This window comes from Elephas maximus, chromosome 19 (genome assembly GCF_024166365.1).
Source record: "Elephas maximus indicus isolate mEleMax1 chromosome 19, mEleMax1 primary haplotype, whole genome shotgun sequence".
In the NCBI taxonomy this organism is placed as follows: Eukaryota; Metazoa; Chordata; class Mammalia; order Proboscidea; family Elephantidae; genus Elephas; species Elephas maximus.
The window spans coordinates 14291122-14317233 of record NC_064837.1 but is presented as its reverse complement, the minus strand read 5'-3'; the positions used below and the strand labels follow the sequence as shown (position 1 = coordinate 14317233).

The 26112-nt window shown below is 46.9% G+C and overlaps 1 protein-coding gene across 1 annotated transcript in view; it reads left to right on the top strand.

Annotated features, from left to right (window-relative positions):
* Positions 1–25906, top strand: part of PELP1 (proline, glutamate and leucine rich protein 1) — a 48743-nt gene extending 22837 nt beyond the window's left edge. Inside the window, exons 2-17 of the mRNA XM_049859993.1 lie at positions 6602–6666; positions 7044–7149; positions 11314–11463; positions 11689–11760; positions 16831–16890; positions 17176–17326; positions 17516–17645; positions 17806–17893; positions 18372–18460; positions 18542–18658; positions 18806–18953; positions 19110–19269; positions 20019–20074; positions 20219–20425; positions 20542–21987; positions 22138–25906. Coding sequence (XP_049715950.1) covers positions 6602–6666; positions 7044–7149; positions 11314–11463; positions 11689–11760; positions 16831–16890; positions 17176–17326; positions 17516–17645; positions 17806–17893; positions 18372–18460; positions 18542–18658; positions 18806–18953; positions 19110–19269; positions 20019–20074; positions 20219–20425; positions 20542–21987; positions 22138–22230 — 3138 coding nt within the window. The 3' untranslated portion in view covers positions 22231–25906. The remainder of the gene's footprint in view (positions 1–6601; positions 6667–7043; positions 7150–11313; positions 11464–11688; positions 11761–16830; positions 16891–17175; positions 17327–17515; positions 17646–17805; positions 17894–18371; positions 18461–18541; positions 18659–18805; positions 18954–19109; positions 19270–20018; positions 20075–20218; positions 20426–20541; positions 21988–22137) is intronic.
* Positions 25907–26112: the final 206 nt, after the last annotated feature.

Sequence of the window (26112 nt, the reverse complement as noted above, 5' to 3'; positions counted from 1 at the left end):
GTGGGTCCACTGGGTCCCTAAACTCGCCTACAGTAATTTCCCCAGTTGCAGAACACATAATTAGAATACATAGGTTCAGCAACTGACAGAACCATGCCATTGGATTTGTGACTGGGGGGTTAGGGGCCATTATGGTAGGAAAAGCCAGGCGGAAGCCATTAGAACTGCCCCTAACTAGGAAGATAGTAAATAAAAAGCTATGCTGCATTCCTAGACGGATTGCAGAGATTACTGCTACCATCAGAAACTTGAAGGATTTAGGGGTGGTGATTCCCACCACATTCGCATTCAATGTGTCAATTTGGCTTGTGCAAAAAACAGGTGGATCTTGGGGAATGACAGTGGATTATCAAAACTTAACCAGTGGTGACTCCATTTGCAGCTGCTGTTCCAGATGTGGTTTCATTCCTTCAGCAAATTAATACATCCTGGTACCATTGATCTGGCTAATGCCTTTTTCTCCATACCTCATTTGAAGGAACACCAGAAACATTTTGCCTTCTGCTGGCAAGGCGAGAAGTAAACCTTCACTGTCCTACTGCAGGGGTATATCACCTCTCCAGCCTTATGTCGTAATTTAGTCTGCAGGGACCTTGATCACTTTTCTCCTCCACAAGACATCATACTGGTCCACTACATTGATGACATTATGCTGATTGGACTTAGGAAGAAGTGTCAATTATTCTGTACTTACTGGTAAAACATGGGTGCTGCTAGAGGGTGGGAAATTAATCCAACAGAAATTCAGGTGCCTTGCACCTTAGTGAAATTTGTAGAAGTCCAGTGGTGTGGGGCATGTTGACATATTACTTCTAACGTGAAGGATAAGTTGTTACACCTGGCCCTTCCTGCAACTAAAAAGGAGGCACAATGCCTGGTTGGCCTCTTTGGATTTCGGAGGTAACATATCCCTCATTTGGATTTGCTTCTCCAGCCTATTTATCAAGTGACTTGAAAAGGTGCTAGTTTTGCATGGGACCCAGAATAAGAAAAGGCTCTGCAACATGTTCAGGCTGTCATGCAAGGAGCTCTGCCACTTGGGCCATATGATCCAGCTGGTCCAAGTGTGCTAGAAGTGTCAGTGGCAGATAGGGATGCTGTTTGGAGTCTTTGGCAGGCCCCTGTTGGTGAATCATAGCACAGACCCTTAGGATTTTGGATCAAAGCCCTGCCATCCTCTGCAGATAACTATTCTCCTTTTGAGAAGCAGCATTTGGCTTGTTACTGGGACTTAGTAGAGATTGAATGCTTAACCGTGGGCCACCAAGTCATCGTGTGACCTGAGCTGCCCATCATGAACTGGATGTAGTGTGACTCACAGAGTCCTAAAGTTGGCGTGCACAGCAGCACTCCATCATTAAATGGAAGTGGTATGTATGAGATCAGGCCGGATCAGGACCTGAAGACACAAGCAAGTTGCATGAGGAAGTGGCCCAAATGCCCATGGTCTCCACTCCGGTCATATTTATTACCTTCCATCTCCCGGTCTGCACCTATGGCCTCATGGGGAGTTCCTTATGATCACTGAGGAAGAGAAAACGTGCCTGGTTTACAGATGGTTCTCCGTGATATGCAGGCACCATTTGAAAGTGAACAGCAGCTAAAGGACAGTGATGAAGGGAAATCCTCCCAATGGGCAGAACTTCGAGCAGTGCACCTGATTGTTCACTTTGCTTGGAAGGAGAAAAAGCCAGATGTGTGATTGCATACTGATTCATGGGCTGTGGCCAATGGTTTGGCTGGATGATCAGCGACTTAGAATGAACATGATTGGGAAGTTGGGAGACAAAGGTGTGGGGAAGAGGTATGTGGATAGACCTCTCTGAATGGGCCATAGAAGTGAGTCTGTTTGTATTTCATGTGAATGTTGACCAAAGGGTGACCTCAGCAGAGGAAGATTTTAATAGTCAAGTGGATAGGGTGATGCAGTCTCCGGAAGCCAGTCACCCTCTTTCCCCAGCCACTCCCGTCATTGCCCAGTGGGTTCATGAATGAAGTGGCCATGGTGGCAGCGGTGGAGGTTATGCGTGGGCTCAGCAACATGGACTTCCACTCACCAAGGTTGACTGGGCTTCAGCTACTATCGAGTGCCCAGCTTGCCAGCAGCAGAGTCCAACCCTGCATGCCTCATATGGCACCATTCCTTGAGGTGATCAGCCAGCAACCTGGTGGCAGGCTGATGACATTGGAGCACTTTGATCATGGGAAGGGCAGCATTTTATTTTCACTGGAATAGACACTTTGGATATGGGTTTGCCTTCCCTGTATGAAATGCTTTTGCCAAAACTCCCATTTGTGGACTTAGAGAATGCCTTATCCACCATCACGGTATCCCACACAGCATTGCCTCGAATCAGGGGACTCACTTCAGAGCAAAGAACTGTGGCAGTGGGCCCATACTCATGGAATTCACTGGTCTTACCATGCTCCCTATCATCCTGGAGCAGCTGGCTTGATAGAATAATTGCATAGCCTTCTAAAGACTCAATTACGGCACCAGCTAGGTGGCAGTACCTTGCAGAGCTGGGGCAGTGTTCTCCAGGAGGCTGTATATGCTCTAAACTGGAGTCCAATATTTGGTGCTGTTTCTCCCATAGCCAGGATTCATCATCCAGGAATCAAGGGGTGGAAATGGGAGTGGCATCACTCATTATTACCCCTAGTTATCCACTCACAACATTTTTGCTTCCTGTCTCTGTGGTCCCATGCTCTATGGTTCTAGAGGTCTTAGTTTCAAAGGAGGAATGCTCCCATCACATCACTGATTCCATTGAACTGGAAGTTAAGAATGCCACCTGGCCACTTCAGGTTCCTCATGCCTCTGGATCAACAGACAAAGAAGGGAGTTACCTTGCTGGCGTGATTGATCCTGGCTACCAAGAAGAAATTGGATTACCGTTACATAATGGAGGTAAAGAAGAGTACTTCTGGAATACAGGACATCCCTTAGGGCATCTCTTAGTACTGCCATGCCCTGTGATTAAAGTCATTGGAAAACTAGCTGCCCAATTCCGACATGACTACTGATGTCTCAAACCCTTCTGGAATGAAGTTCTGGGTCACCCCACCTGGTAAAGAACAACTACCAGCTGAGGTGCTTACTGAGGGTGAATGGGTGGTGGAAAAAAGTAGTTGTAAATACCAGCTGTGACCAAATGATCAGTTGCAGAAACAAGGAGTGTAATTGTTACTATTTCTTCCTTGTGTGTGTGCATCAAATGTTTTTGTTTTTTTATAAGATAGGTAAACGGGGCTAGTGTGTTTTCAGTTTTATGTGTGTTAGTTGTTACATGCAACTATAATTGTCTTTATTTCAAGACTGTGTATGGTTTAAGGAGATGTGTACAGGTGCCAAGGTGATAAGGGGTAAACCTGATGGCTAAGGTTGTGTGTTAACTTGGCTGGGCTATGATTTGCAGTGGTTTGGCAGTTTATGTCATGTGGCAGTTACGTACTGATGTAATTTGGTAGTTATGTGATGATGTAGTGAACTCCATGATGAGATCTACTAAAAGCAGCCCATCAGTTGAAAGGGAGCTTCCTTGGGGGTGTGGCCTGCCTTCAGTATATAAATGATATTCTAGCAAGGCTCTCGCTCTGGATTCTGCATTCAACTCATTGTCATCTGACCTCTGGTTCTTGTGGCTTGAGCTAACGGCTTACCTACCCATCTTAGGATTGTCAGCCTTTGTACCCGCGGGAGCTGTTTCCTTGGGATACATCTGTCTCTCTCTATAGATACGTACGCTTCACTGGTTTTGCTTCTCTAGAGAACCCAGCCTAAGACAAGTGGGTTCTGGTGGTATCTGACAGGTTTCTTCCCTGTAAAGTTAACGGCGTTCCCTTTTGTAAGGAATAAATGTCCTGTGGGGAGATATTCTGAGATTATGTAAATATCTTGTGTTTTGCCAACCTTTCACCCACTTGTTTTAGTATTCATTAAAGATTCTTCCATGAATGAATTATTACTCTGATGGTTGTCCTGTTCTCTCTTGAACTCATTCCATTTAGACTTCCGGCCTAACCGCTTGGGTGAAATAGCTTTTGTTAAGGTCACCAGTGACTGTCAAGATATTAATCCAAAGATCAAATCTGGGTCCTCAATACTTGACCTAGCTGTAGCATTTGATATAGTTGATCACTCTTTCCTTCTAGGAAAATTTTCTTCACTTGGCTTCTGGGATATCACTCTCTTGCCACACTGGCCACTCTTTTTCAGTCTCCTTTACTGCTTCCTCCTCCTCTCTCTGGTCCAAAAAGGTGTGTGTGCCCAAGAACCCAGTCCTTGCATTGCTTCTCTTCTCTATTTACACTCCGTCCCTTCATGAACTGATCCAGTCTCATGGCTGACAGCTCCCAAATCCATCTCTCTAACCAGGATTTGTCTATCCATTGCCTGTTTGGCATCTCCATTCTGATATTAGTCATCCCAGTTTTAACATAATCTAAAATGGAACTCCTGACCCTCACCCCCAAACCTGCTCCTTTCAAGTATTCCCCTTTTCCGTGAATGGCAACTCCATCTTTGTGTTGCTCAAGCCAAAAACTTGGAAGTTATCTCTGATTCTTCTGTATCTTCTCCTAACTCACCTGCTTCTGTCTTCTCAACAGAGCAGCTCCAGTGGTGTTGACGCTTTTTTAAAAACGTAAGTCAGATAATGTGACTCCTGCACTCAGTTCCCCTCTTCCCTATGGCTTTTTATCTTAGGCACAGTAAAACTCAACAGTCACCTATAGGGCTCTGCAGGGTCTGGCTCCACCACCTCTCTGACTTCATCTTTTATTACTCTTCTCCCCCTTGCTTGATCTTCTCCAGCCACAACTCCCCTCCTTGTTGGTCCTCAGATACACCAAGCATGCTCTCATCTCACAACCTTTGCCCTTGTTCCTTTCTCCGCCTAGAACATTCCTTCGTTCTGGTTATCAGTATGCTTTTTTCTTTTAAATACTGTTATTGAGATATAGTTTACATACCATACAATTCACCCATTTGAAGCATACAATTCAGTGGTTTTTAGTATATTTGCTATTTTTGCAACTGTCACCACAGTCAATCTTAGAACATATTCATCGTTCTAAGAAGAAACCCCTGCATCCTTTAGCAGCCACTCCCCATTTCCCTTCAACCCCTGCCATCTAGTCCTCGGCAACCACTAATCTACTTTTTATCTCCGTAGATTTGCCTGTTGTGGCCATTTTAGATAAGCGGAATTATACAATAGGTAGCCTTATGGGCCTGGTTTCTTCCACTCAGCATAGTGTTTTTAAGGTTCAGCCGTGCTGTACATCTGTCAGCACTTCATTCCCTCGTTCGTTGCTGAATATATTCCATTGTATGGACAGGCAGCGTTTCGTTCAGCCATTCATCAGTTGATGGACATTTGAGTTGTTTTTACTTTTTGACTAACGTGAATAATGCTGCTGTGAACTGTAGTTTTTGTGAGGACATATATTTTCATTTCTTTTGGGAATTGAGTGGAATTGCTGGGTCATATGTTATCTATGTTTAATCTTTTGAGAAACTGCCAGACTGTTTTCCAAAGTAGCTGCACCATTTTGCACGAGTCTGTCAGTATGGCTTGCTCTCTTACTTCCCTTTAGATCTCTGCTCTTATGTCACCTTTATAGAGAGGCCTTTGTGCCACACTGCATGAAATATTCTCTCCCTTCCCCTAGGCACTCCGTTCCTTCCTGCTTTGTTGTTCTCCATAGCACTTACCACTGTCCCATGTGTCATATATTCACTTGGTCATTTGTTTATTTTTTGTCTCCTCTAACTAGACCATAAGGTCCCCAGCACCTAAAACAATGCCTCACATAAGACATATGTTCAAAAATTCGTATTTACTGAAAAAAATGAATGAACATTTTCCTCCATGAGAGCAGGGACCTTATTTGTTTTATTCAGCCCCATATTCCTTCACCTGGCTCAGTGCATGTGTGTTTGTTGAAAGGGTGGGTGGTAAGTACCATTAGGGAGATAGAAGTGTCATGTGGAGAGTCTAGCCATTCAGGGGTTGGAGAGGTTACTTGTGGGAGGGCTGGTGAGGAAACATCTTTTGGGGCTCCCAGAATGTGAGAGAAGGGGAGGGTTGGAAGGAAGACTCTGGTTGACTAGGTCTATGCTGGTGTTCTTAACAGTTTTGAGGCACCCAGGAGCAGACGGAGGTGGAGGATTTGTTTGGGGTGAGGGGAGAAGGATAACGGAGGAGTTCAGTGTTCATTTAGCAAGCATATATGAGTATCTGCGCTGTGCTAGGTGCTGGCCGGGAATTCAGAGGTGAAGCAGACCCATTTCTGACGTCTGGTACCTCGCATGAGTTAGGGCTGTCCTCTGGATAAGATAGCACTGACTTATTGTGTGGGGCATGAGGGAAGGGACCAGGCAAAATGTAACTTGAGGAAAGCCTCTGGGACAGGCTCCTGTGTGTGTTACCCACAGAAAACGGGGCAAAGGTTGGGGACCTCTAGAGGAATGGTCTTTCGGCCTTAGAGGAGGTGTGACTCAGAAAAGGCCTCACAGGCACCGCGGCAGGGAAGACTTCGAGAAATTCTCTTGTGTCTTTAGCATCCTACTCACTTCTCTGTTTTCTCTCTCCAGAACCTTTCAGCTCTTGGGGCATTGGTGGGTCTCAGCAATGCACGTCTTGGATCTATCAAAACTCGGTAAGTCTTTAACTCTGTTTTTTCTCGGGTAGGGATGTTCCCTAGGAAGCGGGCTCTGTATCTGCCCATCCATTGTCATCACCCCATGGATTCTAGAGATTCTTTGTTCTCTAGAGAGTGGAGTTTCATTCTTTTTGTGAACTTGCTTAAGTTGAAGCTCGATTTTTTTCAGCTCCAAAGTTCCTATCCCCTCCCCCCGGAATTTCTTCGGATCCATTTGTCCCTTGCTGCCCCCACCTCACTCCAGGTCCTCCAGATATTTCAGGGGTTTGAAAGCAGAGTGAATCTGGGAGCTCAGTGAGAGTAAGAGAACAGGAAACAGGCGTCTCTGTAGTTGGCCTTAACCCAGTTGCCATCACTCACTTTTTTCATCCAAGGTTTGAGGGCTTGTGTCTGCTGTCGCTGCTGGTAGGGGAGAGCCCCACAGAGATGTTCCAGCAGCACTGCGTCTCTTGGCTCCGGAGCATTCAGCAGGTCTTGCAGGTAAGGATTCAGGTGGCGACTCTTAATTCCCCATCCTGGGTGTGGTATGTTCTTTGGGGCTTGGACATACAGTTTTCAGGCTGACAAAATAATTAGAAGTAATTTCCTGATGGAGGGGAGAATAAGCTCCAAATAGGAACATCTGTCGAAGCTTTTTGATATTATCTACTGGGTTAGTTTGACTCATCTGACCTTTGACACATTAACCTCTGACAGTTTCACATCCTCATTAGCTTTCCTAACGTGTGATATCGCTGAAGTTACTTTTTCCAGATGTTTGATTTTTTTTTTTTTTTTTGCCTACTCCTTTGTTCCTCTTTTAACGTTTTAATTTTCGCCCTATTTTTACATCCCCTGATGACATCTCTTATTCAACAGCCATTTTCTGAGCACATGTGGCAGGCTGTATGCCAGGCTTTGGGGAGATAGAGGTGAGATATACACAGCTTTCGTGGTGCTTGTAGTCTAGTGTAGGGGTCAGCGGATTTTTTCTATAAAAGGCCAGAGAGTAAATGTTTCAGGCTTCACAGACCACTTATTGTCTCTGCTGCATATTATTGTTTGTTTGTTTCCCAACCCTTTAAAAATATAAAGGCCATTTTTGCTTGTGGACCATACAACACAGGCACCCACACACCATAGCTTAGTGTCCTGAAGTGGAAAACACTGTAATTGTATACTTTTACAGATGAGTGTGAAATGATAAACTGAGATGCGTGCAGTGAAGGACAAGAATGTAATTTTCTGAGAATGTAAAACAAGAGAGCCTGACCCCGACAGGGGTGGTGTGGGTGGTGGTGATCAGGGCCAGTGGTGTAGGGAAAGCTCTTCTGAACTGATCAGTAGGACCTAATTAGGTTAAGAAAGGGAGAAGGAGCATTCTAAGGATGGAAAAGCCCTGAGAAAAGAGGAGTTTGGCCTTTTTGAAAAATTGTCAGTAAACTGGAATTGATGAGATGAGGCTGGAGTGGGAGATGGATGGGGGCCAAGCCATGGATGGCCTTGTGGGCCATGCTAATAATTCTGGTTTTTATTCTGGGAGCAGAGGCAAATCATTGAATTTTTTTAATGGGTGAGAGGTGGTGGTGGTTGTGACGTGATCAGATTTTCATTTGAAATATCACTCTGGCTCTGTACGGAGAAAGGATTAGAAAGTAGCCAGAATGGAAGCAGAAAGACCATGTAGAAGCTACTAAAATAACCTGGAAGAACAATCATGGTAGCTTGGGCTAGGGTGGTGATCGTGGAAATGAGAGAATTGGATGGATCTGAGAGAGATTTAGGAGGCAGAGTGGATTGGGATTAGGATCGGGGAAAGGAAGTGTCCAGGATGACTCCTGGATTTCGGAACACTGGAAACAACAGGTTCAGTGGGGATGGGTGACAGTACCATGGGAATGGCCTTGGGCGTTCAGGAGAAGCCCCCTTAGTACGCATACCCCTCATCTGGGTGGGAGTGGAAGTGACTGGCAGTCTGTAAGTGTAGTCTTGAGGGCCCAGTGGTTGGAGAACTTCAGTCAATATGCTATGCAAAAGGGATGACGTCTTCAGCATTGAGTTAATCGAAACTTGAGGATGAGAGGATGGAGATGAGAGAGTACAAGGACTGAATTTTCAGGCACTCCACATACAATGGTCAGGCAGTTGAGGATGAATTTACAAAGGAGACGGAACAGCAGAGAGAAAGGAGGTAACCATTATTGGGGACTGGGTGGAATCCAAGAGACAAGTACTTCACAGAATAGGGAGAGGTCATTTGTGTTTATGCTCCTGTGAGGTGGACCAAGGTGAGGACTGAAAACTGTTGATCAGATTTAGCAACTCAGGGGTAGTGAAAGTGTTTTCGATGGAGCAGGGGGGACTGCAGCCAGTTTGGTGTGGGTAGAGAAGTGAATGGGAGGAGGGGAATGGAAATAAGGGAGGTAGGCAACCCTTCTAGCTGTTGGGCGGTAAAGGTAAAAACCCCACTGCCATTGAGTCAATTCTGACTCATGGTGACATTATAGGGTTTCCAAGGCTGTAAATCTCTATGGAAGCAGGCTGCCACATCTTTCTCCCGTGGAGCTGCTGGTGGTTTCGAACTGCCAACCTTTTGGTTGGCAGTTGATCGCTTTAACCACTGTACCACCAAGGCTCCTGGCTGTAGAGGTGAGGAAGAGAAATTAGGCAGTAACTGGGATTTGGCAAGTGGAGTATGGATTCAAGGAAAGGATTTTTAAGATAGGAGAGGCTTGAGCGTTGTATGGATGTCAGTAGGAAGAATCCGTCTGAGAGGCATTGGTTGGAAACAAAGGAGAGAGAGGGCTAATGGCTAGTGTGTGGTTCTGAGAAGATGGGAGGGGATGGGGTATCTATAGCGCAGTGGAGGGATTATCTTGGGTAGGGGGAAGAGCACCTCTTCTGGTGTAACAGGAAGGGGGAGGGAGAGGGTGTGTGAGGATGAAGGTTGAGTTTTCAGGTTTGTAGTGGGAAGCTAAGAGGGGTCCCATCTTTGGGTTTCTGTTTTCTTTGTGAAGTTGTAGACAAGGTCACACAGAGGTGACAGTGGTCAAAGAAGCTGAGGTTTGAAAGTTCAAGGAGAAGGTTTGAGTAGCTGAGAGAGTTCACCAGAGAGAAATGCAGTAGAATTGCAGGCTGTTTGTAGTTGGTAGGCCCGCCTGTTCTTACTTTCTTAATACCTGTTGCTTCTGACTCGTAGTGACCCTGGAGGACAGAGTAGAATTGCCCCATAGGGATTCCAAGGCTGTAATCCTTATGGAGTCAGACTGCCACATCTTTTCCCTCGCAGAATGGCTGGCGAGTTCCAACTGCGGACCTTTCAGTTAGCAGCTGAGTGCTTAACCACTGTGCTACCAGGCTTCTTACTTTCTTTTTTAAAAAAAATTATTTATTTTTGTGTTGAGAATATACACAGCAAAACATACACCAATTCAACAGTTTCTGCATGCACGATTCAGTGACGCTGATTATATTTTTCGGGTTGTGCAACTTGTCTCACCCTCCTTTTGATTCACTCCTCCCGTGTTAACATAAACTCACTGCCCCCTAAGGTTCCTGTCTGATCTTTCCAGTTACTGTTGGCAATTTGTTCCCGTGTAGATAGGTCTTAAAAAGAGTGTAATGCTCAAAGCAGACCTTTTTTTACTAGTTAACCTAAACTATTGTTCTCTTTTAAGATGACTTCGGGGATCGATCGATCGATCGATCGATCGATCGATCTATCTATCTATCTATCTATCTATCTATCTATCTATCTATCTATCTATCTATCTATCTATCTATCTATCTATCTATCTATCTATCTATCTATCTATCTATCTATCTATCTATCTATCTATCTATCTATCTATCTATCTATCTATCTATCTATCTATCTATCTATCTAATCTATCTATCTATCATCTAGATATATATATTTTTTTTTTCTTTTGGCTGTTGAGCAGATTTTATTTTTGTAGCAAGAAAGCAACAAAGAAAATCAAGTGCAGTCTTTGAGCCTCCTGTATGGCTCCAGGTAGCTCCTTACTTTTTAATAAGCATTCTCATTTGTCTTGTGGACACATTGCCTCCTCTAGTCTAGCAGGAGGTGTGCACAGAATGTTAATTCAGCATGTTAATACATGTTAATTTTCCAGGGAGGTCCTTCTAAATCCAAATCATTTTTTCTCAGTGAGTTCTAAGGTGAGTTTGTGCCAGCTGGATCACATGCATGTAGAGATGGGCAGTTTATTATGGCTGAGGATAAGCTGAGATGTTTTCAGTCTGAAAGGTGCTGTTGCTCCTTTCGCATCAGGGAAATAGAGTATGGGAGAACTAAGAAACCCTTGAGATCTTCCAGTTAGTCAGAACTTTAAGGTGTCGCTTTTTTACTTTTTTTCCCCTAAAACAAATTTCTAGGAGCCCAGATACCCTTAATATTAATACTAAAATGTAAACATATGTCTTCTCTGTAGGTAAATTTGTTACTTTTGGGTACTCCAAAAAAAAAAAAAAAATTTTTTTTTTTTACCTCTAATGCCCTCCATTCCTACAGATAATGAATATAATGGTAGTGTTGATGTTAACAGCGGTGTTTCTCAAAAGCCTCATGTTGTTAAACCTACTGTTCCTCCTCTTGGCGGCAGTAAAAGTGAGGTTAGGAACATGGGCTGTCGTTGCTCTTAGTCCCAGGACCCTGCCCCCACAATGGAGTTGGCCGTGGCCATTCTGAAGGACCTGCTCCGATATGCAGCCCAGCTTCCTACGCTTTTCCGGGACATCTCCATGAACCACCTTCCTGGCCTTCTTACTTCCCTGCTGGGCCTCAGACCAGAGGTGAGTCCCTCCCCCAACAAGTCTGGCCCCTTACAGTGCTTGTCCTCCCTCATACACACTGTTTGGATTAAAGAATATAGTGGGAAGTATTTGGGGAATTGGGATTGAAGGAGTGGGCCAAGAAAATGTGATTGTATGGAGAAGGGACCTTAAGGGGTTAGTGGGGTGGGGTGGGGAGTGGAGGCGATGGGCACTCAACTTCTTCCTTTTCTGTGTTTCCCACAGTGTGAGCTTTCGGCACTGGAGGGGATGAAGGCTTGTATGATCTATTTTCCTCGGGCTTGTGGTTCTCTTAAAGTAAGTATTTGTGGGAATGCCTCTCCCCATCAACATAAACCTTGACAGCTCTTAGCTCAGCTTCTGTTCCTGAGATTTCTAAGCACTTATATTCTGGTTGGAAGCCCTGGTGGTGTAGTGGTTAAGTGCTATGGCTGCTAACCAAGAGGTGAGCAGTTCAAATCCACCAGGCGCTCCTTGGTTACTCTATGGGGGCAGTTTTGCTCTGTCCTGTAGGGTCGCTGTGAGTTGGAATCGATTTGACGGCAGTGGGTTTTTGGGTTATATTCTGGTTGTACTTAGACTTACCTGTTTCCACGGCTGGGGGCAGTGGTGGTTCAGTAGTAGAATTCTCACCTTCCAGGCAGGAGACCTGGGATTGATTCCCCGCCAGTGCCCCTCATGTGCAGCCACTACCTAGTGGAAGCTTGTGTGTTGCTGTGATGCTGAACAGGTTTTAGCAGAGCTTCCAGACTAAGGCAACTAGGAAGAAAGGCCTGGTGATCTCTTTCCAAAAATCAACCAGGGAAAACCCTGTGGGTCACAATAGTCTGATCTGTAGCTGATCATGGGGGTGGTGCAAGACTGGTAGCATTTTTTTCGATTTTACATGGGGTGACCATGAGCCGGGGGCTGTCTTGATTGTAGCTAATAATATCATCTCCACAACTATAGTTACATCACCGTATAGTGCTCTAAGTGCATTATCTCCTATAATCCTCACAGATGGAGAAACTGAAATCAAGTAACTTGCCCCAGATCAGTAGGAATCAGAACCACAGCTGTATGATGCCAGAGCCCAGGCTCTTAGCTGTGGACTTCTTCCCCTTTCTCCCTGCCTTCCCTGTATCGAGAATGCCTTGCCAGTTTTCTGCCATCCTGTCTTTCTTTGTTCCTGAAGCTCTTGTAATTTCCTCAGAGAAGCTGTTCTGATTAGCACTTTCCTGTGACAACTTCCCCAACACTCCTGTCTTCTTACATTCCTGACTAAGCTCCCTCTATCACTCCCCACCCCTGCCTCCAAGCTGTCATAACACCAAACAAGGTGGCTGTACCCAACACCCAACCCAGTGCCAGCAAAGCCTTATTAGTGCAAACAAGCAGGGGATATGTGGCTCAGGCAAGGGAGGAAGAGGGGCCAGTGAGAGAATTAGTTTTATTTTCAAGGGATACAATAACAAATATGAATGGTTAACAAATTCTACTAATGCAGTAAAAGTTAAAGGGCCATTGGTAATTAGCAGATTTGTTTGCAGTAAAATTGGATACCCAGTAGTACTGAGAACAAGTAGGCGTTCTCCTGGAGATCAGACGTTCTCTTTTGTTGTGTTATACTCGTTGTTGGCTTGACAAACGCTTCAGAACCCCCGCATTCAAATGGAAGCATAAATCTATAGACCTGGAAGTGGCAGAAAATTAACTTTTTTGTATAACTGGTGTGGTTAACTGTATCGGTCATTATAGCGATTTTTTTAAGAGAGAGTTTAGCCTTCAAATTATCTTGGAAGTAACATTATAGGGTACTGTGATCAAATCAAAGGATCCCTGATGACGAAGTGGTTAGGTGTTCGGCTGCTAATCAGAAGCTTGGCAGCTCAAACCCACCAGCTGCTCTGCGGGAGGAAGGTGTGGCCGTCTGCCCCCTTAAAGATTACAGCCTAAGAAACCCTACGGGGGCAGCTCTCTTCTGTCCTACAGGGTTGCTAGCAGTGGGAATCTACTCCACGGCAGTGTGTTTATGACCAAATCAAGAGAGTAAGCCCTTAAAGAGTCAGTCACATACGCAGTCCCACAAGCTGCATAAGCCACGTGAGGGAAGGGGAACTGCCGTTTAGTGGGTAGCCACTATGTGCCGGGCACTCTGCTGAGCATTTAAGCCGTGTTGTCTCATTTTATCATTATAATAATTCTGTGGGGTTGGTATTACGCCATTTTACGGAGGAGGAAATAGGCCCGTGGGGTCGAAGTAACTGACCTCAAGGTTCTGTAACTGGTAGTTGTAAAACCAGAATGTGAACCAGATCTGTTTGCCTTAAAAGCCCGTGTTCTTTCTACTAAACCAGACTTCCTAGAAGCTTTGGCGAATGGAGACAGGGTTAGCGGATAGGTTTCAACACTAGGGCCTGCTCCGATCAGTTGTCTGTGGCTGCGTAGATCCCTGGCTTGAGAATGACTGTGAGTCAGCCTCGGAGCGCCGTGGGCACAGCTGCTGTGGTCGGGGAGTGGTGTCGGCGAGGGCTGTGGTAACTGGCTACTCGCGGTATCTGAGACATCCTGGTGCAGATGATGTCGCAGTGAACATGGAGTCATGTCCCTGTTAATTCTTTGTTTTCATTTGGATGCCAGTAATCAAGGTGATAGAATCTTTGGGGAGGCAGTGCATGGAATTAAGTTTAATAAAAACCGCCTTTCTTGTAAAAGATTCTGAAAGTTTGACTTCCTAATGAATACAAATAGATCCTTGTCCCCGAGCCCCTCATTGGTCAGCGTTTGTGAGGTAATACTGCCAATGTCTGTTTTGATTCATCTTTGTTTGGTGTTATCTGTATCTTCTTGAAAATGGAGGGCGATTGCGTGTTAGCTGCAGGACAGAGAATTGAACAGTCATGGGAACTAGAGTGCTAAGTGTTTCCTCTGCTGCTACCTCTTACTTTTCAGTGTGAGTGGTAAGGAGAACACCTGTAATCCACAGTCTTTTTTCAGACGGGTTTACTTTTTGAGTTATGGCCTGGTTTTTGAGCACCCTTTCCAAACCAAACAGAGCTGTCGTTCATTGTTAACATGGTATGTATGTATGCTTTTATTTCTCTAAGCTGGAAAACTGGCCTTGCTTGAGGGTTTTTAGCTTCTTCTGTCGGCAGTACCTCAGATAAGGATCTCTTGTGCAGAGGCCCCAGAAGCAGTTTGTACTTGGGAAATCTTGTGGACTGAGTACTTAGGAAGCTTATCGTTTTGAAGTGTTTATCTGTTCTGTGTCCCATCTCTCAGAAGCCCTTAGAGCAGTTGCCAGGCTCAGGGTGACTCCCCACAATTGATGTATCTCAAGCATTTTGAGTCCACGAAGCAAATCTCTGCGCAAACTTTACCTCACCTCCTCCTCCTTGCCAGATTAATTAATAGTTCTTGGAAGGAGTGGGAAGACTAACTTTACTTCTGAGAAATACCTGGGGTATGTTTTGAGTGAAATGTTCCAAGTGAACTATTACTTGAGTTTGCTTTGTGGGTTACCTCGGGCAGACCTTGTGGTCAGAGCCATGCCATTATCCTGTGCTTCACTGCAGTCACACAAGCCGACTTCTCTTGGCCTCAGCCAACTTTTTGAGCCAGAGTCAGTTCCAGCTGTCAGGGAAAGTATGAGCGGTAAGGTGGCTGAGGAGACTGAGCACCACTCTCACTGGGCCGATGGCAGCTGTCTGGGAGATACCGCCCTTGGAGAAGCCAGTGAATTGGGAGACCTGTGGGTGGACACTGTTGTTCTGAAACCCTGCAACATCAGACGTGAATGTGCTTTCCAAGTCCCAAGGGAAGGTCTAGGTCCCCTCCTACCTGGGGTCAGCTATAACAAGGCTTGTTTTGTCGTTAGTAAGAATCCGGAACTGGAACACGGGAAACTTAACGTGGTTCCTGCTGCAGGGTGGATAGGAGGCAGTCCTTGGAGGATCAGTGTCTGAACCACACACTGGTGGAAGCTTCTGTTTCTAATTGCCACCCTAAAGCTCCCTGCCTCTTGCCTGGTGTCACCGCTGATTTGTCTTCCAGAAGTTTACCTTTAGGCGTGTAATGCCTGCTGCTTCCGGGCAGAGGCCCATCCTCCTGAGCCCGCTGTTTCTGTGGCGTCTTCTGGTTCTGTGGCTTCTCTCACACTCTTTCCCCCTACTTGCTTGTCGTGGTCTGGCTCTGACCCTTTCTTTCAAGCCCGATTCCGTCTGCCCTCTGAGCCTCAGCTCATCCTCTCTTGACCCCCTCTGTCCCCTTCGCCATGTTGGTGCCAATGTTGGTTCCATGTTATTGTTTTCTGTATACTTTTTCTGACTCTAACTACCCCTGAAGATGGAAGTGTCCTGTATCATTACTTCCTAGATCACTAGTGCAGGGTTCTTAACCCTGCCATGGGACTCTTCTCAGAATAGTGCTTTTAGACTTGTAAAAGAAAACACACGAAATTGCAAAGGGCATGATTCTGTTGAAATCTAGTTATCAAAATGTGTTATAAAATTGTGATAGAGTAGTGTGTGCTTGTTTATTAACATGTTAAATAACTAGATCTTGTGACAGGTCTAATAACTACCATAATTTCAAAGTAGTGATGCTTGTGAATCAAGGTACCTGTTATAATGTGAAATGAGGACAGGGAATTCCTATTGGTGGCAGCCACAGGTACTGCTAATACTACTGTGGTTTGTTGTCTACATTTATAATTGAGGGAAGTGCTACAATTCATTTATCAGTTTGTGAAAATAAAGATTTAATTTTTTTTCCCCGTTCGTGTTCCCAGGCCCCTTTGATTCTATGCCCAGGTAAATTGTGGACCCCAGGTGAAGTCTCCTGCTCTGGCGCCTTCACGGAGCAGACAGCAGTAACTGTTGGCTGACAGGTCGCTGCTCTGAGATTTGCTGCCTTGGTTCTGGGTCACTGTCTTCCCTTTCTCTTTAACCTTGTCCTGCTCCTTCAGCTCTGTTTAGCCCCTCAGCTCTCAGCTGGGACCTTTGTTCCTGTGTATAAGCTTGTAGAGAGTTGGGTGTATCGTTGGTGCTGTTCAGTACTCTGTGTCCTGTTGGCTTGAGGACGATGATGGTATTGACTTTTGTACCAACTGTCTAGAGGGAGCCCAGTTGGGTGTAGGGCAGGGGCCAGACCCTTTTCCCCCAAAACAGGGAGGCTAAGGATAAGAGCAGACATTTTGGATGTCCTTCCACCATGGAAGCATGTCTGCCGCTAGGCATTGATACCCTCTAGAGTTCTTCACTTCCTGTGCCTATAGGAAAGAAAAAGGCATGGGCTTAGATTGTGCTGGTGAGCACGGGCAAGGTGTGTATGTATATCTGGCCTTTGGAGCTGACTCATCACGCTCTTTTTTCTCTCCCAATCCAGGGCAAGCTGGCCTCCTTTTTCCTGTCTCGGGTAGAGGCCTTGAGTCCTCATCTCCAGCAGGTGAAGGGAGGGGAAGGGTGTGGAGAGCCTGGGGTTTCTCGTCTCATTCCTTTCTTAGCATTCTCTCTGTTACTGCTTTTAGACCTTGTTCCCACTTCCAACCTATTAACGCTGAATGTCTACTTCTGCGCCATGTTCTTATCTCTCTACCACCCGGCTGTCCCTTCCTGTGTTTCCCTCAGAGCTCTTCTCGGTCTCCATCTTTTTTGGGTATTGGTGGGGTGGGAGGATTCTGTGGCTGGTCCTGCATCCCATCTGACCAGATTTCTGATGCTTCTTCCGCAGTTGGCCTGCGAGTGTTACTCCAGGCTGCCCTCTTTAGGGGCTGGCTTTTCCCAGGGCCTGAAGCACACGGAGAGCTGGGAGCAGGAGCTGCACTGCCTGCTGGCCTCACTGCATAACCTGCTGGGCACCCTGTACGAAGGAGCGGAGACGGGTAGGGACTGTGACTCTGTGGGGCAGCGGCTGGGGAACTTGGCAGGAGGGGAGGAGGGGGGTGGCCCAGAGGAGGTAGGGGGAGTAAGTTTCCAGTCAGCATGGAATTTAGGGTGGGTCCTCCACAGAAATAAAGGTGGAGGGGAAGGAAGAAGACATCGAGTATAAAAGGTGGCATGTTTCTGTCCAGCCCCTGTGCAGTACGAGGGGCCGGGAGTGGACATGCTGCTGTCCCCCTCAGAAGATGGTGATGCTCATGGCCTTCTCCGGCTTCGGCAGCGGTTTTCTGGCCTGGCCCGCTGCCTGGGCCTCATGCTCAGGTGTGTGTGTGGCGGGGGGAGGGCAGGGAGCAAGGGCCTGGGGCAGGGGGCTTGTGACGGGGATACGTCTTCATCATGTGGAAGGAGATTGAGGGTGGGTGCCGGGAGTTACGCTGCAGCTGCTGTGCTGAGGGCCTCCCTGCTCTGATTCTCTCGGTAGCTCTGAGTTTGGGGCTCCCGTGTCCGTCCCTGTGCAGGAAGTCCTGGACCTCATCTGCCGGACCCTCAGTGTCAGTGGCAAGAATATTGTAAGTAGAGCTTGTCCCCTGTTCATAGCTCTTTCTCAGAACCCAGGGTAACTAGGAAAGCACTGGAGGACCTGGAAGCCACCAGACTGGCATCCTTGAAGTGTGTCTCATAGGGCTCCTGACTTTTGTCCAAGTGCCATCATTCCCTGAGCACCCTCAGAGACACGTGCGCACTGTTGGGTGGGTATCTCACATACACTGGGAGCAGTTGTAGCAAATGCTTCCAAAGGGAGGGTGTTTTGGGATCAGCTGAGTCATTGCTGAGAGTTTCAGCCATCCCTGCCCTTACCCTCCTTCTAGGGTCTGTTTTACAGGATGGGGGTTTGATTTTGTTAAGAGAGGGTCAGGAGGTATGTCACATAAGTCTACACATGTGTCTGGTCACACTCAGCTACTGTGTCTCTGTGTCTGTCTCTTCCTGTGTCTCACTTTCTTCCCCTACCTGTATTTGCTAGTTCCTCTGTTCTTTTTCCTCCAGAGTTTGCTTGGAGACGGTCCGCTGCGGCTGCTGCTGCTGCCCTCGGTCCACCTGGAAGCCCTGGACCTGCTCTCTGCCCTCATTCTCGCGTGAGTGTGGTTGGGAAGGGTGTGGTCAAGTGACTGGGACTTGCTGGGAACGAGGTCTTACCATCCTGTCTCTCCCTCCAGGTGTGGAAGCCGGCTCTTGCGTTTTGGGGGCCTGATCAGCCGCCTGCTCCCTCAGGTCCTTGGTGCCTGGAGCATGGGCAGAGATACCCTTTCCCCAGGCCAGGAAAGACCTTACAGGTGAGCATCAAGGAAGGGAATAAAGAGGAAGGGGGAGGAGATGCAGGTGACTGGAGGCTCAGAGGGGTTGGGAGTCCTGAAGGAGAAGAGGCAGAACCAGGTGGGTAGACTTGCCCTTATGACCGCTCCTTGTTGCTCCCACCACAGCACCGTGCGGGCCAAGGTATATGCCGTCCTGGAGCTGTGGGTGAAGGTGTGTGGGGCCTCGGCAGGAGTCCTCCAGGGAGGAGCGTCGGCAGAGGCCCTGCTCACCCACCTGCTCAGTGACATCTCCCCACCAGCTGATGGCCTCAAGGTGAGTGCAGCCTTGGCTCCTGTTCCAGCACTCTCATCCTGTGTCCGTGGTTCCTGCGTCTGTGGTCCCAGTGTGCCCTGCATCCACCACGCCCTCTCCTCTACCCTGCCTTCCCATTTGCCTCTGTATGATGCTTTATGTCTCCCTCCACCCTAGCTGCGCAGCCCCCGGGGGAGTCCTGATGGGAGTTTGCAAACTGGAAAGCCCAGCGCCCCCAAGAAGCTGAAGCTGGATGTAGGGGAGGCGGTGGCCCCGCCTACCCACCGAAAAGGGGATAGCAATGCCAACAGTGATGTGTGTGCAGCTGCGTTGAGAGGTGGGTGAGGGCTGGGGTGGCCTGGGGTGAGAGTCCAAGACCAGGTGGTGAAGCGGAATAGGTCCAGTGCAGAGCCAGGTAAAAGTCTGCAGAGTGGGCCAGAGGAGCAGAAGTGGCCACATATTCACCAGGCTGGAATCTCAGCTCTTGCCGTTAGGTAGGGGATTCTGGTCGTCCACACGGCACCTCAAAGGTCTCATTTATCTGATGTGTTTAACACATATGTTGTTCGCATAACCACTCTATATGCTGAGTACTGTTCTGGACACTTGGGGAAAAAATCCCTGCCCTTGGTGGAGCTTACATTCTCCCTAGGGCAGGTTGCCCAGTGCTGCTTCCTGTTTCCAACATACTGTCTTACCTATAAGCTGAAGTTTCTGGTCTGATACTGTGAATGGGTGACTTTCCTTTGGGTCTCAATATTTTTCACAGCCTGTCATCTCACCCTTTCTAAAGAGGACAGCCAGCTCTCCCTAAATATATACACATTGATAATGTTTTACATAATTATCTCATTTGAATATTGCCAACAGCCCTAAGTAGTAGAGGTACTTTTTTTTTAAAATGGCTTTAGACAAAAGTCCAGTGATGAGGGAAGTCGTAGAGGTACTTTTTGATCTCCATTTTATACTTAAGAAGACAGACTCAGAGTGGTTAAATGACTTGCCCACCCTTGGGATATGTGGTTCAGAAGCCTGGGCTCTGAATTCCGTTAGTAGCCTGCCTCTTACACATCCTCTCCTCCCCAGGCCTTAGCCGGACCATCCTCATGTGTGGGCCTCTCATCAAGGAGGAGACTCACAAGGTGAGTGGAGCCCGGGGCAGGGCCCCTGCTCCTGTTCATGTCGGGGAGTACCCCAGCAGTGGGCCCAGTCAAACCTGAGTAGGTCCTGGGGAAGGGCTGGCTGGCCTTGGTGATGTTTCTAGGGGTGCTCCCTGTCCTTTGCAGAGACTGCATGACCTGGTCCTGCCCTTGGTCATGGGTGTCCAGCAGGGTGAGGTCCTGGGCAGCTCCCCATATACCAGCTCCCGCTGCCGCCGTGAACTCTACCACCTGCTGCTGGCACTGCTGTTGGCACCTTCTCCTCGATGCCCACCTCCTCTCTCCTGTGCCCTGCAAGCCTTCTCCCTTGGCCAGCGAGAAGATAGCCTTGAGGTGAGTCAGCCTCTGGTTTCTGGGGTCCTTTGTTTCTGATACTGGCGGGCTCTCCCTCTCCAGCCCCCTGGCACCCTGTGTGCCTGATGCTCACATTTGCTTTTCTTCCTTCTTAGGTCTCCTCTTTCTGCTCAGAAGCACTGGTGACTTGTGCTGCTCTGACCCACCCCCGGGTTCCTCCCCTGCAGTCCACGGCACCCCCCTGCCCCACACCTGCCCCAGTTCCCCCCATCGAGGCCCCATCTCCATTCAGGGCCCCACCTTTCCATCCCCCTGGCACCATGCCCTCGGTAGGCCCCCTGCCCTCAGCAGGCCCCCTGCCCTCAGCAGGCCCCATGCCCACAGCAGGCCCAATGCCCTCAGCACGCCCTGGACCTCCAGCCACAGCCAACCACCTAGGCCTCTCAGTCCCAGGCCTGGTGTCTGTACCCCCCCGGCTCTTGCCTGGCCCTGAGAACCACCGGGCAGGCTCAAACGAGGACCCGGTCCTTGCCACTAGTGGCAGTCCTCCCCCTCCCCTACCCGCTGATGAGACATTTGGTGGGAGAGTGCCCAGACCAGCCTTTGTTCACTATGATAAGGAGGAGGCATCCGATGTGGAGATCTCCTTAGAGAGTGACTCTGATGACAGCGTGGTAATCGTGCCCGAGGGGCTACCACCCCTGCCGCCCCCACCCACCTCAGGCAGCACACCTCCCCCTGTGGCCCCAGCTGGGCCACCAACAGCCTCGCCTCCTGTGCCAGCCAAGGAGGAGCCTGAAGAACTTCCTGCAGCCCCAGGGCCCCTCCCGCCACCACCACCCCTTCCTGTTCCTGGTCCGGTGACACTCCCACCACCCCAGTTGGTCCCTGAAGGGACTCCTGGTGGGGGAGGACCCCCAGCCCTGGAAGAAGATTTGACAGTCATTAATATCAACAGCAGTGATGAGGAGGACGAAGAGGAAGAGGACGAAGAGGAGGAAGAAGAGGAGGAAGAGGAGGAAGAAGAAGATTTTGAGGAAGAAGAAGAGGATGAAGAAGAGTATTTTGAAGAGGAGGAAGAAGAGGAAGAAGAGTTTGAAGAAGAATTTGAGGAGGAGGAAGGTGAATTAGAGGAAGAAGAAGAGGAGGAGGACGAGGAGGAGGAAGAAGAGTTGGAAGAGGTAGAAGAGCTGGAGTTTGGCTCAGCAGGAGGGGAGGCGGAAGAAGGTGGGCCTCCACCCCCGACCCTGCCCCCAGCTCCACCCACCTCCGAGTCCCCCAAGGCACCACCTGAGCCAGAACCAGAACCTGGGCTGCTGCTAGAAGTGGAGGAGCCGGGGGCAGAGGAGGAGCACGGGGCTGAGACGGCCCCCACACTGGCTCCTGAGGTCCTCCCCGCCCAGGGGGAGGTGGAAAGGAAAGGGGGAAGTCCCCCAGCAGGGCCTTCTCCGCAAGAGCTTGTTGAAGAAGAGCCCCCTGCCCCCCCAACCCTGATGGAAGAGGGGACCGAGAATGGGGGTGACAAGGTACCAACCCCACCAGAGACATCTGCCGAAGAAGAGATGGAGACAGAGACAGAGGCAGCAGCTCTGGAGGAAAAGGTGAGAGGGCCAGGTAGGGGGGTTAGCTCGTGTGGAAGGGTTGGGGTGAAGAAGGGGTTGCAGCTGCTTTTGTTAGGGAAGAGGTTTGTCCCCAGCCTGGCCCACTCTTCTGTGTGTGACTTTGAAATCTTTTGTCCTTGTCCCTAAAAGGAGCAGGATGACACAGCTGCCATGCTGGCCGACTTCATTGATTGTCCCCCTGATGACGAGAAGCCACCGCCTGCCACAGAGCCTGATTCTTAGCCCTCTCTTGCACCCCTAATCCCTGTTTCCAATAAAGCTATGTCCTTGGATATTGCCTGCTGCTTCTGCCTTTTGACAACTGTATCCCCTGCCAGAAGCCCAAGTGTCTACTGGGCTTTTCAAGGTACCCGTGCTATTTCCCAGTGTCTCCATAGCCATCCTGTTGTCTCCATTGTCCAGAGGAGGAACCGTTGACCTACAGGGACCGTCGTCCCACTCTGCACGTCGGTGTCAGAGTTTTAGAATTCTCGTCCTCTGCTCTTTGTGATGCTAACTCTGTGCTGGCTTGTCTGTGTGGTTAAGACTACAAGGAGTTATAAAATTTAGCCCTGCTTTTTTTTTTTTTTTTTTTTTATCATGGTGAAAACATACCCACCAGAATATCTGGCAATACGACAAATTCCACATTTACAATTCAATGACGCTGATTACATTTGTCAAGCTGTGCCTCCGTTATCACTATCTTCATCCAGTGTAGCCCTGCTTTTGGTAATCCAAGCGTGGAAGATATGTGGGATTAAGTGCCCTAGTGAGTGAACCTGTGTAAAATGAAACACACACAGACATCCGGTCTTGAAGAGCAGGCTGAGTGATTGTGATGGAACCTTAGAGAATTGTGAAGAGGTGTGGAAGGGTTTAGTCATTGCGTTCTATGAAATTTGAACCTTTGGCATCCCAACTTAAAGGTGGATCCACAGCGGCTCTGGGTCTGAGGTCTGTTCTGGGCTGGTCCTTCCAATTACAACATGATACTCCTCCCCGTCACCTTCCTGGCAGGAGTTTGATAAGCTCTCCCAGACCTTCCTGTCCACTCTTGAGACTTGGAAATTTCCCAGTCAGTGTCTGGTCCCTTTAAGCAGTTATAGCTCCTCTCGGCCTCACTGGGATGCACATAATGCAAGCAGGAACATAAAGGTGTGTGAGAGCAGGTACCAAGATGCATGGACCTGAGGTTGATGTCACGTGATTTATTCACTCAGTCTTTATTGACGTATGAACATAAGTAAGGGAACCTGGAAATACAGAAAAGAGAGTGGTTTATTCCAATTCATTGTATCCGGAACAGCCTCTTATGAGGAGGTGGTATTTGCCTCAGCAGCCTCTTATGAGGAGGTGGTATTTGAGCTAATGTTTGAAAACTTCAGTAGGGATTTAAAAAGTTTTCTTCTAGCTTGTTTTGAAAAATTTCAAACCTACAGAAAAATTTTAAGGATACATTACGACCTTTTCCTTAATTCACCATCGCTAAAAATTTGCCGTGTTTTATCCCAGTGTATCTGTATATATGTATATATCTTTGTGTGTTTCTGTGTATATATATGTTTATATATCTGTACACATTTCTTTTTCTGTAGAACAGTGTGAAAGTTGCAAATATCCTGACCCTTTACCCCTAAATTCTTCAACATTACCTCCTAAGAATAAGGACATTTTTCTACATAATCACAGTAATGTTCTCAAACCTAAGAAAAATAACATTAATTAAATAATATATAAATTGTTATATTCAGATTTTCCTTTTTATCCCTGAAATGTCTTGCAGCTGTCTGCTTTTCCTCTGATTCAAGTTCAGGAGGCATTTTTTTTTAGGTGGAGAGGGTCATCAAATCTTAAGGACCACAGCAAGAACAAAGGTACAGATGTGTGAAAACTACTGGAATAGCAACTTTTCAAAAGGAAAGGACTTTATTCCTGGAACCTGTAGATAGGTAAAGTTGGCATTGATCCTGGGAAAGAGGCTAGAACAGAAATTTTCCTAATTTAAATCGTGTTGTGAGTAGATTCACAACTCAAGAGCTACAAAAGTTTTGTTTAAAGTTGTCTCACCCCTGTTCTCCAGCCACCCGGATTTTCTTCCTAGGGGCGGCCAGTTTTTATATATTCTTCCAGAGATAGTGCATGCAGATCCAAGCAAATATGAATAGCCCCTGCACCTTTTTCTAACACAAATAGTAGTATACACAGTGTGTTTGTACCTTTTTACTTAATATAATTGGAATTTATTAATTCAACAAATATTTATTGAGTATCAGTTATGTACTAGAAACCAAACCAAACACTGCCATTGAGTTGATTCTGACTCATAGTGACCCCACAGGGTTTCTAAGGCTGTAAATCTTTACAGAAATAGATTGCCCATGGAGCCACTGGTGGTTTCAAACCACTGACCCTGCAGTGAGCAGTCGATCGCTTTAACCACTGTGGTACCAGGGCTGTAGTTATGTACTAGGCACTGTTTTATCATTAATATATTTTGAAATGATTCTTGGAAGTTGCAAAGGTATTATAGAGGTCCCATGTGCTCTTTACCCAACTTCCTCCAATAGTTAATCTTACATGATTGTAGTACAATATCAAAACCAGGAGTTTGACGTTGGTCCAGTGATAGGCACTGTTGTTCAAGCTGGGGATAGAACAGCAAACAAAAGACAAAAATCCCTGCCCTACCCTTGTGGCATTTATATCTAGTTGATGGTAGACAAGTAAAATATATCCTATGTTAGATGGTGACAAGTGCTTTGGGAAAATAAAGCAAGAGAAGGGAATAGATTTGTGTGGTTGTGTGTTTTTCAGTATTTATTATGAAAAATTTCAAACATAAGTTCCATCATACAGAGAATACCAATGTATCCACCACCTAGAGTCTGTTAACACTACTACATTTAGGTGCTTGCTTGCTCAGTCCTAAGTAGAATGGCGAGGGAAGGTCTCGCTGAGAAGGTGATATTTGAATAAAGACCTGAAGGAGTTTTGGGGAAAGAGTTGTCAAGGCAGAGGCAGAGCAGATACAAAGGTCCTGAGGCAGGAGCATCCTTGGGTGTTCAAGAAAGCAGGAAGCCAGCGAAGTTGAAAATAGGAGATGAGGTCAGAGAGATAATAGGGTGAGAGTAGGAGTGAGGGGTAGTGGTGGTAATGTAGGGCCTCATGGCTGTTAGTGAGGTGGGAAGCCACTCAGAGTTTTGATTTAGTCTGGCTGCTCTGTTGGGGAGTATAGACTGGAAGGGAATAAGGGTGGTAGCAGAGACACCATTGAGGAGGCTAATTGAGCACGCTTGGAGTTGTGATGGCTTGGACCCAGGTGGTGAAGTGGCTGGACCCAGGTATTCTTGAAGGTAGAATTGACAGAACTTGATCATCATTCCATTTCAGTTGGTACAGAGCTTCCTCATTCTTTTTTTATAGCTGCATAGAATTTTATGTCATAATTCATTTAACCAGCCCCTGACTGATGAACACTTAGATCAATCCTAATCTTTTGCTGCTGCAAAACAAATATGTATACATGTCATTTTGTACATGAATGAGTATCCGTTGGATAAATTCCTAGAAGTACAATTGTTCAGTACTTTCTTGGAGGTTGTACCAATTTTTGCTCCCACCAGGAATATGTTTCCCCAAAGCTTTGCCAAAGAGTGTTAACAAGCTTTGTGATCTTTACCAACGTCTTAGATGGAAAATGGTACATCCATGTATTTTAACTTACATTTCTCTTAGAGTTTGGCCCTCTTACTATGTTTAAGACTTCTTTGAATGTCCTTTTTTGTAAAATGTCTGTATCCTTTGCCTATTAAGTTGTTGATTTTTATTCTTGTTGTTTCATAGTTCTGTATGTATTAGGAAAATTAGCCCTTTGTAATAAGTTGTAAATTTCCTTTTTTAGTTTGTTTTGTCTTTTGGCTGCTTATACTGGTTTTTGCCATGCTGAAAATTTTAATTTTTATTTAGTCGAACTTACCAATCTTGTAAAGCTTCTGGGTTTTATGTCATATTTTTAAAATCCGTCACCATTCTGAGGTTATTAAAAGATTCACACATTTTTTCTAATATTTTTGATGCCTTGCTTTTTTGATGCTAATACTTTTATTTTTTACATTTAAATCT